At 37.7% G+C, this 12,116-nt stretch overlaps 1 protein-coding gene across 2 annotated transcripts in view; it reads left to right on the top strand.

The window, feature by feature from the left end:
* KIAA1328 (KIAA1328 ortholog) overlaps positions 1–12,116 on the top strand; it is a 178,675-nt gene that overhangs the window by 10,502 nt on the left and 156,057 nt on the right. For both annotated transcript variants that reach the window (XM_068423024.1, XM_068423023.1), the window contains one exon: positions 6,962–7,077. In XM_068423024.1, the coding sequence (XP_068279125.1) occupies positions 6,962–7,077 (116 nt within the window). The remainder of the gene's footprint in view (positions 1–6,961; positions 7,078–12,116) is intronic.

Genomic DNA, 12,116 nt, shown 5'->3' with positions numbered 1-12,116 from the left:
TTGCAGAGTGGCTGTAAAATTGAGAAGGAGCACATGGGACTTTGGCAGGCTTTCGCACAACATCGGAGGGGAAAGTCTCGTGAGACGATTTCAGGTCCTTTGGGCTAAAAGTTAGTGTCCATACTAAGAACTGATAAAGGCAAAGTTTTTTTACAAAAAAATGCAAGTTCTCAGATATTAATGAAATGCTTTTTGCCATAGATTTTATATGTCTGTGCAAAAATTGGCAAGCATTACTGGAAATTTGGGCAGAGAAATTAAGATACTTGCTCAAGGTCATGAAGTCTCTGGTGCAGCGAGGAATATTTTCTCTCTGATTATCCTCATCCAGTGAACCATTTTGCCTGCTAATAATTTTTACCAATATAGGATTTCTTGCTATACAGTGTTTAAGTAATTTCTGAAGTTCTTCATGCTTGCAACTCTATTTTATCCTACCTCATGTGTTAGAAAATGTCTAGTTAAGGCTGTCATAAAGAGTAGATTGCTGGGAAGCCTGGTTACAAATTGTCAGATGTTGGAGCTATTCGGACACTGTTGCCACTGTTGATATATAGAGGTATATTCTAATATTAAAAAAAGCCTTTTATTACGTTGTTCCGCATAATACACTGCTCCCTAGTGAATAGTAGTACACTAACTCATTTGAGCATGGGATTCTTCTTAAATCTCAGATGCTGTGATTTTTCCCTGAGGACAGTTTGATATTTCTGCCTGACATTTCTTCGAAGAAAAATAGAAGGTGCAGCAACATTAATTTTGAAAAGTAAAATTAGTGGAACACTATTATTTTATACTTAGTTCTCTTTTATTTTTAAACCTAATCATATCTTTATTGGATGTAATTAAAAGACCTTTGCAGAGTAATAGGGAAGTTGAACTTTAATTCCGCTCACCTTGTCACTTTTTTAAAACTCTCCATAATTTTCATCCATAGTGGTGCAATGATGGAGGGTTTTTACATGCAGTAGAACATTCTTTGCTATTTCAGAGAAGAAAAAGAACCAGCAGAATACTGAAAGTTTCCCGGGAAGACTGTCCTGTAGTAAATAATTGGAATAATTAAGATCTCACTTGACCAGGGCTATACTTCACTGTTCTTTATTTTGCTGCTATTTAGGAATGAAAATAATGGTAGCTGGGATTAATTCTTGCACGTTTATTGTGGGATGATGGACAGAAATAGATTGGTCAATAACAGTCTGCATCAAGGGAGTTGTAAAGTGGTAAAATACTGTCTGCGTGGAAACCAGTAGCAAAATATGGTTAACTACTGGGGCTTGAGTTTCAACCAAGTCTTGCTTGAGCAGTTTAGGATATTGGTCTTTCCCTTGACTTTTGTGACTGCTGAAGGAGAGCTAACGTACTTTTCTTTCTCTTCCTATTTTTTCTTCTCTTCCTCCAGCTCTCATTCCCTTTTTGAACATTGGGAAGGTGTGTGCCTGTGTGTTAGCTAATATGCTGCAGTGAGAGACTTTGTCTTGGTGTGAGTAAATTCTAACGCTGGCTGTATTATTATCTTTTCCTTTGAGAAAATCAGTTACTGGACTGTAATGCTCTGCTGCTGGAGATTCCAGTGGTTGACATTATGTTAGCTGTTAGGCACTTTATGAAATTGAATTTTGAGACAGGGTCGAAGGGAAGAACTCAGCTGTATCCTTTCTAATCCTCCTTTCTCGGCTAAATAATCTTAGTTTTTGCTTTGTGCAGCCACCTGTAAATCTAACCATTATTTTGCCTTTCTTTGAACATATCCAGTGTCTTCCCTCTTAAGGTTAAAAGAGAGAGGCAAGCTGAATCCAAAGCTTAAAAGACTCAAATGTTGTAAATTTGAACTTTTTAAGTTGTGTCAGCAGATTCTTTTCAAATTGTTTTTGTAGGGGAATTTCTGAGAAGAATGAGTCATGCCCGTGAATGCCAAACTGCTTTGAGTAAATGGAAATTCCTGAGCGTGATCAGCCATTATTTTCAAAAACAACCAGCATGGCACCTTCGTGTTTTCAGCAAGGTGCTGTTGGCATGGTGGCGAAAGTGGCAGGCACAGTAAGAGCAAACTTTAGCTCTCCTGACAAGCAGAGTCCTTTTAAGAGGCAAAAAAGACTTCCTCTGAGCTTTCATTACTGCAGGCTACTCCTGAAGCAGTCATCAGCTTATGTAATGAAATGAGCAGTGACATGGTGAAGACACTGAAAGATTCCTACACTCGTACTCTGCGCCAGTGTCAGGACACATTAGCCTCTTCCAAGAGGGAGCAGTGCAGGGTCCTCTGGGACCTAGCCAGTTGACTGTTGAGCATTAAGGACTTGCTAGACACCATACTGAGAATGGTTACAAAGTATTCTGGAGTGAAATATTTTAAGTGATATGCAGATTTTCAGAGCTCTCTCTGTCTTGGCTTTTGGCTGAATGGAGAGGGTCATAACTTCCTTTGCACGCAGTGAGTGTGTGTGCGTGCGTGTGCTTGCAAGCATTCACCTCACCCCTAACTGGTGTATGGCCATAGTACTGTGACTTTCTGTCTGCTTTATGACATGTACATCATAAATACTTCTTCCCTGCCTGCACAGTTTGCGTGTGCCTGTACAGCTGACAGATGCAATTTGCTTTTGAATGAACAGAGGCATTGACTAAGTGACATAGAATGGTTCATGAAACTTTAATTTTTGTTATTAGTGGTGAGAATTGATATCTAACTACTTTGTATTCTTTCTTTCTTCAGATAAGGTAAAAATGGAGAAAGTTGGCTCCCTGTTGTCTTTGCAAACAAATCTTCGAAAGCAATTTAGGTAGAATGGTGTCATAACGCCCTTATCCACCCAAGGGAGGGAGCGATTGCCCTTTTCAAATGAGATACAAGACAGTTTTTGCTATCAGATTAGTGTCTTTCTGGCAAAGACCACTGGCATGCCCAACATGACTTGTAGCCGGCAGCTAGTAAAACAGCCTTCAGACAGCCCTTTTTCCCTTACTGAGAAAAAGCTTCCTCCTTCCCAAGACCTTGGATTCCTAAACCCTTTGTAGGGTGCTGGCAGTCTGGGATGCTGGCCTTTTCTATTGGCGTTGCTTTATATGGACTTTTTATCCTGATATAAAGATGAAATTGACCAACTAAAATTTAAGTTTTCCAACAAAAGGTGAAAATGGGAAGCAAAAGAGAAGGTTAATTTGGTTACAGAACTGGAAACCATTAAAATGGAGGACAGTAAAACTATCGTAGCGTACATCTTCTGTTTTAAGTGTTTTTCTTCCAACACTTAGGATTTTTGAAGGACAACTTGCCTGTGGAAGCCCATATTACAAATCTGCAGAGTTAGGCCTCTTCGGTTGCCTTCTCTCCTGGGTTATACTGCCTCATATTTAACCAAATTTTTACCTGGTTTTGACTTCAGTGTCAAGATCTTTTCTTCTTTTTTTTGTGTGTGCTACTTTAGGAGCAATATTGTGCTGCAGTTCTCTTAATTGGTCAGGCAGGGAGACTGCAAATGGAAACCGCTATTTTTAATTTGCTTTTTTCAGCTCTTTTTTTCTTTTGTGAAGATTTGTAAGTGCCTTCAGTCAGGAAGAGTTCTTTTGAGTTTTGTCCCTAGTATAGAGTTGATGTGGGTATTATCATGGCTCTTTTCTTGTGCACGCCAAGTTTTCATCAGCCAAATGAAACTTGAAGTGCTGTTGACCCGTGCAGCGCTTCAGAAATTCCACCTGGAGAGCCTCAGTCCTGCTTACTCAGTGGAATGAGTCAGTGTCACTAGCAAACTTGTTGATCAATTCCTTCTTCAGATCAGACAGTCAGAATTACTAGTATCAGCAGTGGGTTTGGGAGCACACCATAATAGGAATTAATTTGAACTCTAAGGCTGATGTCCTAGGAGGGTTTCTTGTCAGTATATCTCCGTTATGAATTTTTCTTTTCCTACAGAGGCTTCTGTAAAAGAAAATTAAAATCTTTATTTAGATGTGTCTAGAATTTACATAAGCTTTAAAGTGTAGAACTTAAAACAAATCTTGAACAAAGATGGTGTATATTCTATGACACAAGATAGGTGAGTGTAAATTGCGTGCAAGAAAATGTTGCAGACACTGAACAGCAGGAATACTTCTGCTGATTTGTCATCTTCACTCTCAGCTGTCAGTCCTCTCTTTGTTCCCGGAAACAGTGATAACAGAGCTGGACACCAGCGTGTTGCCCAATGGAGCAGTTATGCCCTTCATAGTTGCAGTGCCTTCATTCTTTAACTGCTCTTTTTTGACCACGAATGGATGAAAAGAGTGTGAAAATCCTTTTGAGGAGCATTATGAGCCTTGTAATGTTTCTGTTTGGCATCAGTGAAGTTCTTCCTAGTTCTGCTAAAAATCATCTGTTCTTTACTGCCAGAAGGCAGAGAAATAAGTGTATAAAAACATCTCACTGAGCTATATATAGGATGTGACATAAATCCAGCATAATCTGATGACATTCTTGTATTCCTTTTCTCTAACTTCCTTTTGCCACCTCCTGTGAGTAACTGTCTTCTATATCTCGCCTGCCCTTTGTGGGCTGTCTCCTGCTTTGTGATACATAAACACATACTGCCACGTTTCTTCTAAGATCACTTACTGTTCTCAGTCATTTACTGCATAAGATATGTGGCACAATATATTTGTATGTCTGGGAGTGTGACAGCTTGCTGTGATCTGTGTTAAATCCAAACACAGCACGCGAATATGATGCAGACTGATACAAGCAGCAAATCACAGAATCTAGAGATGGGTAAAACCTGCTGGGTTTAGTCTAATCTCTCTAGTGCTCTGTTCTTTCTTACCTTACCTTATTTTCTTATACTGTTGTTTGATTTTAGTATTCTTAGGTGCCAGCATGGCCCAGTGTTTCAGTTGTCCTGAACCTTTTTCTAATGCAGCATTCCTCCTGCAGTTAGGAAGCAAGCATCCTTCCTTATATAGTGCCCTGGAGAAGACACTTATCCTCTCTTTCCTTTCTGATATTTTTTTTTTCCCCCCTGTTCTTGTTTCCTTCCTGTCTTTCATCTACATGGTCATTTCTGTCTTCATTATCTTTTTCTAACTGATGGTTTTTATTGTCTGTTCTCTACTTTTTTCTTTTTTCTTCCCTAGGAAACAGGAAGCATTCTTGCATCTTTCACTGATTACAGGAAGGAAGGTCACATATGCTGTAGTCACTTATCTGATCGCTCTGGTTGTGGTTAGGTGCAAAAGCCAGGGTCTGCAGCCTGTGGCATATGTACCGTGGTTGTAAATGAAGCGGGGAGCAAGGATGTATGGTAGATAGTTTTCAAAAGTTTGTTGCTTGCTTAACTAAGGAGTACATAGGGATGGATCCAGAGTTAATATAGCTGGTTCCCTTCTCATTGTTTATTTTCTGATGTGTTCACACCCCTTTTGTCAGCCTTTGAGTGGAGGGAAAGGGGCCTAGGAATGAGCTGATGAATGCTGCTGGGGACAGGGTTGTAGATGAGGTCATGGGCATATGAATAGTGGAATATTTTTATGTTAAATCTGTGTCTTTTTTGTGTAATTTAGAAACTTTCCAGTTAATAGTTTGTTCCAAGCTTTCAGACCACTCTAATTTACAGAATTTGATTATATGCTGTATGTTATTTTTTTCCCTCTAGGTTTGTAGAGGAAAGGTGTGAGTTTCAGTAGTATTAATTATTTCCAACTTTGTGCAGTCTGTTCGAGCTGCTGTGGGAAGAGCTGTGGGTTGATCTTAGAGTTGGGGAATACTGCCTGTCTGTAGTTCACCCCAGAAGGGTGACCCAGTGGTGGTATTTGTGTTTTTTCCACTGGAATATCAAAACAAACGTGTGCCCTCTTAAGAGAAATGTCATGATGTCAAATGGATGGCTCAGTCCCTGAATGGAGTTCTCTGTTAAGAATGTCAGTGAGTCTGATGGAACAAGTGGAAGGCTTAGACCAATGCCTACAGATACATTTTTTTATATCCCCCCCTCTTTCCTCTTCCTATAGGATTCTTCCACTTAAAGGAAGTTAAAATTGAAATTTTCTGGAAGTTGTACTGCTTTGGTCTCCTGTCACCTGTGCTGTGGCAGCTGTTTCGTCATCATAAAAGACTGAACTTCAAGAACCTTCAGCAACAGAAATTGCCTAAGTGCAGAGCAATAATATTTATTAGCCTAAGCTCATTACTTAATATTTTTGTAGAGCTTTTATAGAACCATGATTTCTAAGCCATGTTTTTAGCATAGTTACAGGATCATCTATGCATAATGGTCTTCTTGCCTACGTGATACCAGAATAATTGTTTTTACAACCAGCTCTTGAGGTGCAGAATAAATGATCGTTGTAAACCTTTCTCACATTGTCATCTTTTAATCTTGATCCAATTATTTACACTGAGCAGCAAGATACAGAGCGCCATGGCCCAGAGAGAAAGGAAAATTTACTCCTGCGGCTTGATATTTTAAAATCCCCAGAAGAGGACAAACTGTTTTGTTTGGAGAAAAATAAGAAGAAAAATTATTCCTTTCCTGGACTTATATTTGACCAGCAAATGTGAAAGAAGTATTAGTTTATAGATTAAGAAACAGAAAAGTTTTTCAATTTCCTTCCTGTCTCAGCAGCTAAGCTCTCCCATTTGAGTTGTCTGTCTACAAGCCCTAGGCTTGTAAGGATCCCAGTGTGTCTTCATTATGGCTGCAGGGAATCAGACTGCACAAATCTAATTGTGGGTTCAGGTCCTTACTTTGTTGTTCCATGCTGCCCGTTAATGTGCATGTACTCTAGTGAGACTAGTGTCTTTGAAAAAATAATGTATTGCATAAAGCCATATGCATCTTCCAGTGTAATATAATAAAATAAACATTATGAGGAACTAACCTATTTAAGGGTGGAGAGGGTGATATCCATTTACCTGGAAAGCGGAGGAGTTGGAATTCAGGCACTGTGGTTATGGGCATATATTTTATTTCTCTCAAATTCTTTTCAGAGTAAGTGAAGAAAAGGAGGTGACAGAAGAACGGCTGAAAGCTGAACAGGAGTCATTTGAGAAGAAGATCAGACAGCTCGAGGAACAGAATGAACTTATCATCAAGGAAAGGGAAGATATCCTTTAAAAATATGTGCAGGGGCTCACTGTCTGAAATAAAAAGTGAACTACAGAGAAATAATTGTTCTAATTTATGGCAGGGAATAAATCTGCATGTGCTGCCATTCAAAAGCAATCAGAGAGATGACTTGTCAGCATGTGATGCTGGTTCATTTGAGCTTAAAACTGCCATCCAGCTGTTCCTATGATGTTGTTTTGCTATAAAATAGGTATTTGTCAACTAAAAATGACAATAAGGAATTTATGCATCAAAATATGGTTATAGATTTTTTTTTTTTTTTTTTTTTTTTACTTAATCCTGTTAGGTTGTTGTAACTGAGGTCTAAAACTTGCATGGTATTCCAGTGCTCTTTGTGTACAGAGAAAGACGACTTACACTGAAGGCTTTCAAACTGTATATATGTACTAGGAAGTTTAGCCAGTTCAGACTTTTTTGGTGTAGCTTTTGTTTGTTTGTGTTTTTATATAAAGTTAGCTGATTCTCTTTTATTGCAGTCTGTGACTTCCATTTTTGTTAAGCTGCATATGCTTAGTCCCAATCCTGAAATATCACATGCAAAGTCGATGTTGCAGGTATTACAATTTTCCTTCAGTGTGGTGTGATAGACCTACAAAATTCTCTTGTTCATTTCTCTTCCAAATCTTTGATGTTGATGCTTTCTTGTTTAATTCCTCAGAAGGCTAATGGTTGACTACAGTGGGATATGGAAGAGACAGTGCTGCAACTACAGCAAAAGCAAATAATATGTGATTCATCAGGAGCTGTATTTCAAGTAGGGAGGATACTAATGCTATTTTAAAAAGCATCGATGAAACCTAGTGCACAATACTGTTTTCAGTCCTGAGTCATCCCGTGTTCAAGTAGAAAATGAAGTTAGTGACAAAAGTTGTGGAGAAGGGCTACTTAAGGTGATGGGGGGCCTGGAGAACTTATTTTCTGAGAAGAGACTAAAGTATGTGTGCGTATACTTGTGAATAGTGACTGGCCATGTAGAAGTAGGTTGAGATGGTGGTAAGGTGAAAAGGGGAAGAGACAATGCTGAGACAAAAAGGGACCCTTCAAGCTATAGGCCAGTGTTGGAACAGAAATAAATGGAGATAAACAGCCCACAAACTTAAACATGAAGTTAGAGGAGGGTTCTTGAAAATTCGAGCAATCATATTTCACAGTTTAGCACTGGAAGGCTTAACAAAAAAAAAAAAGGGTTTTTTATGATGGAACTTGGTTGGATTATGAAAGGAATTCAGTGATATGTTGTCTCTGTCAGCAGGGGATTGCCCTTGATGACCCAGAAGATCCCTTGTAGCACAGCAGCACTTATACTGATAGAAAGAATTTGGTCTGTTTGTACTAAATAATGTACACATCAACAAGCTTAGCCAGGCATGGAACAGTTCCTGGAAAATATTAGATCTGATGTATTTAAGAGCCTTTAGATGTGACTACAGCTCTTTTACATGAAGTCAGCATTTTGTTGTATATTACGTCTTGTGTATTCAGGCAACTCATGAATGTGGGTGGGAGGTATGATCCTGATTAATATTTTTTAATTTATGCACATAAAACTTTCACTAATTCGTCTGATGTTTATTTGGCTACTGGGAAGTAGGCATGCTTGCTTGGTTTTTTTGTGGTTGTGTTTGTTTGTTTTTGTTTTTTTTTCCCCCTTTACTAGAAATAGATTACACAAGCATGAATACTTTTTCAGAAGTCTGGTAGACATGGCAGAAGGTTAATGCATGCAATTTTACACTTCATAAAATTCTGTAAAACCTAGAAATATAAAACAAGGTTGTAATTTAAAACAATATAATTTTAACTACTGCAATACTTGCCTATCATACATGAATGATTCAAGATCCTCAGCGTACCTCTTATCAGGTAATTTTTTATCTTAAAGCTTGTTGCAGAGACAAGAAATGGTAGAAATGACTTGCCGAAGTTAAATATAGATTCGGGCTATTTTCAAGTACAGCAACTTGAAATTCTTCAAGTTCTTCTGAAATGTACAGAGTTCACTTGCAAATAAGATATCAGGGATATAATGCCATAAGAAAAAACATTCAGGTCTGGGAAAATAAATTTTACTTACCTTTTTTTTCCCCCCTCTACCCAAGCTAATTTATTCTCTATAAAATTACTTTATCTAGCCCAATATTTAAAATTACCAAAAATTAAATCAGTGCTTCTGATATAACTGCAGCTATCCAGTGAAGTGTAATTTCAATTTTATAATGGTTTAATTTGAATAGCATGGGGAGAGTGGTTGTTTTTTTTTTCCAGCAACGTGTTTTCTTGTTCGTTTTTTTTCCTTATTAAGACTATTGCAGCAAAGACATGCTTTGTGTGCTTGAAATCTCTACTTTACGGGCAGATTTTCCTCATTTTGTTGTGGTTGATTTTTTTTTTTTTGAGAAGCTGTGTGGACCCATCCATTTCAATTCATTGCTGATGAACTATGACAAAAGCTTTGAGAGGTTAGGAGAGTAGGTGGTATGCAGTGATCTCACTGCAAAACTTTAATAATTTGCCAGTACTGAAAAAATAATATGTCTGCAGCCTACGCTTACATTTGCTTTGAAATTGGTCAGTGCTGTCTGGGTAGGCAACAACAACTAAAATTTCATACAAACTTAAAAGTCGATTCTGTCTTTCCATTGCAGTTGAAACTTTGAAATTTGAGTAGCTCTTACTAGGGCATGCAGTTAATGGAGGACAACCCTGATGAGCACAATGTGAATCATAAATAGGGCAGCCTGTTGTCAGGGTTGTGAAATACTTATTATTACAGAATTAAGGCAATTTAGAAAAAAAGTAGTGGAAAAAATTAGTCTTCTGAAAGGGAAGATTAAGCAGCAGGTAGAGTGGAAAAATGTAAGTGGAGGCTGTACTGGGGAAGTGAGAACTAGAACCTGGCTGGAAGGAAAGGCTTGGAAAAGGAGGTTGGGCTGGGCATGGCTGATGTGAAAGAAGTAGAGCCTGTGACTGACGAGTTCAAAAGTGTTTGGGATAAGCAGTCAGAGTTAAGAGCCAGGATGGAGGCAGGTGGCCTAGAGTCAGTCAGATGATTGTGAGACAGCTGATGAACGCAGGGATGTGTCTGTTCGGTGTATTCTAGCACCCTCCAAACTTTGAAACAGAATTTGGGACTAAGCTCATGTAAGAGCTCACCATGTGTAACCTACCTCCGTGTCTTCCTCAGCATCTGCTCTTAGTATTTGTCTTCTCTTTGCTTCTGTATTTCCAGATCATGATGGATATATACCAGGTGACTGAACTGTGTTTCTAGCAGCAATCTAAATTCTGGCATTGGCTTTGGAGTGTTTGGCTTGCAACTTCAATGTTCTTATTTTTGTTGTTTCATTTCCATTGTCAGAATAAAGGATGAGCAGTGCATGCCACGTTATGCTTTTAGGCTACTTGCACTGCCACTTCTTCCACTTCTGTTAGGAGCTGTTAAGAGAAAAGCTTCTGGCTTTCCTTTTTTTTTTTTTTTTTCCTGGCATATTTTCAAGCACCTATTATTAATTTAGGTCCCAAATATGATTTAATTTAAGAAACAGGAAAATATATTTTGTAAGATGCCCCAATACTGTCATGATAGATGTCTTAGGAAAAAAAAAGATAATAATGAGATTATTAAGAAACAAATACTACTGTTATTTCAAAGCCCAAAGAAATTATGTTATGGTCTTTAGCTTTTCTTGTTATCACCATTAAGGATTTTTTTCATCTAAATTTGATGGTGTTGCATAAATGAAGAAGCAAAAACAGCCTGCACATTTCTGTGAAGATTTATTAATTGGGGAAGAAGAAACTTCTTAAAAAAAAAAAACTTTAGAAAAAGTGTTATTGAATTCTAAGCTATGCTGAAATTATCATTTTGGAGACAAAGAATAGGGAGGTAAAGGGAAGAAAAGATTCTGTTTATTACAAACTTATTTTTTTCTTTTTGTAAATTTAAACTTATCAGCCCTATGAAACCACTGTTCTGGTTTATATCTAGAATGTTCCTGGATTAATTAAGCTTTTTGTTGGAATTATTTTCTGACTGACCATGATCTGTTGAAGACCCAGCCAAGTTCATACAACAAATCCCATGAGATTTACTTGGCTAGTCTTAAAAATGATCACAGACTCTGTTTACATATATCTGTAATATTGTAACTTAAGACTACTTAATTAGTTGATTTTGCACGCAGTTAACATGAATATTAGTTTAACTAAAACAGTTAATTTGCTGATATTGTTAGTGAGACATAGAATATTAATTTGCTGGAAGAATAATGGGCTGCTTAGAAGCATTATCTAGAGTCTTTAATAAAACGCTTTTAGTTTTGCCATAGTACTGTTCATTACATTACTCTCACATATACTTATAAATTAGTGCTGTTTACATATTTTCTCCTTTTCCTATCTTTCTGTGTTAATGTAGAATTAGTATTCTTTTTCAGAAGAAAAATAGTTGCTGACTTGCTTAATGCCAAAGAACAAAATGATAGAAAAGCAGGTATCAGAGTACAAAATTTGTTTTTTCTGTCTTGCTTTTCTCTAATAATGTTCAATTTGCTTTTCTGAAAATGGGGAGAGAAACAGGCACTTCTTCTATTTCTTTTTTTTAATCTGATCTACCAAGTTGTCCTCACAGGTGAAGAAACAAAACAAAAGGTCTTGCGTAGAAAACCTTTGGAAATGTACTTTGTTGAATGTGTGGTCCTCATGTCCTGCTTAACAGATATGTGTGTGTATGCCTCCCGAGAGCTGCTGTTTGCAAAAGGACAGCTAGTCTGAACTCACAGTGACCACACAGTGTCACAGAGAAGTGGAGTATGGAAATTAACAGCATAGTTAGGCATGTATATATCAAAGTTGGATCCCTGCCTTGTTGTCCCCCTCACCCCCCAAATGCTAAAAGGCAAGAAGAAAGTTTCTATAGTGAGAAAAATTTACCATTTGCAGGAAACTTGTGCCTAGTGCTTTTGAAAGTCAGGCCATTTATTTAAAACTCAGTGACAATTTTAGAGTTTAATTTTG

This window comes from Nyctibius grandis, chromosome Z (genome assembly GCF_013368605.1).
Source record: "Nyctibius grandis isolate bNycGra1 chromosome Z, bNycGra1.pri, whole genome shotgun sequence".
Taxonomy (NCBI): Eukaryota; Metazoa; Chordata; class Aves; order Nyctibiiformes; family Nyctibiidae; genus Nyctibius; species Nyctibius grandis.
Note: the sequence above shows the minus strand (reverse complement) of the source record. Positions and strands in the feature narration are given on the sequence as shown.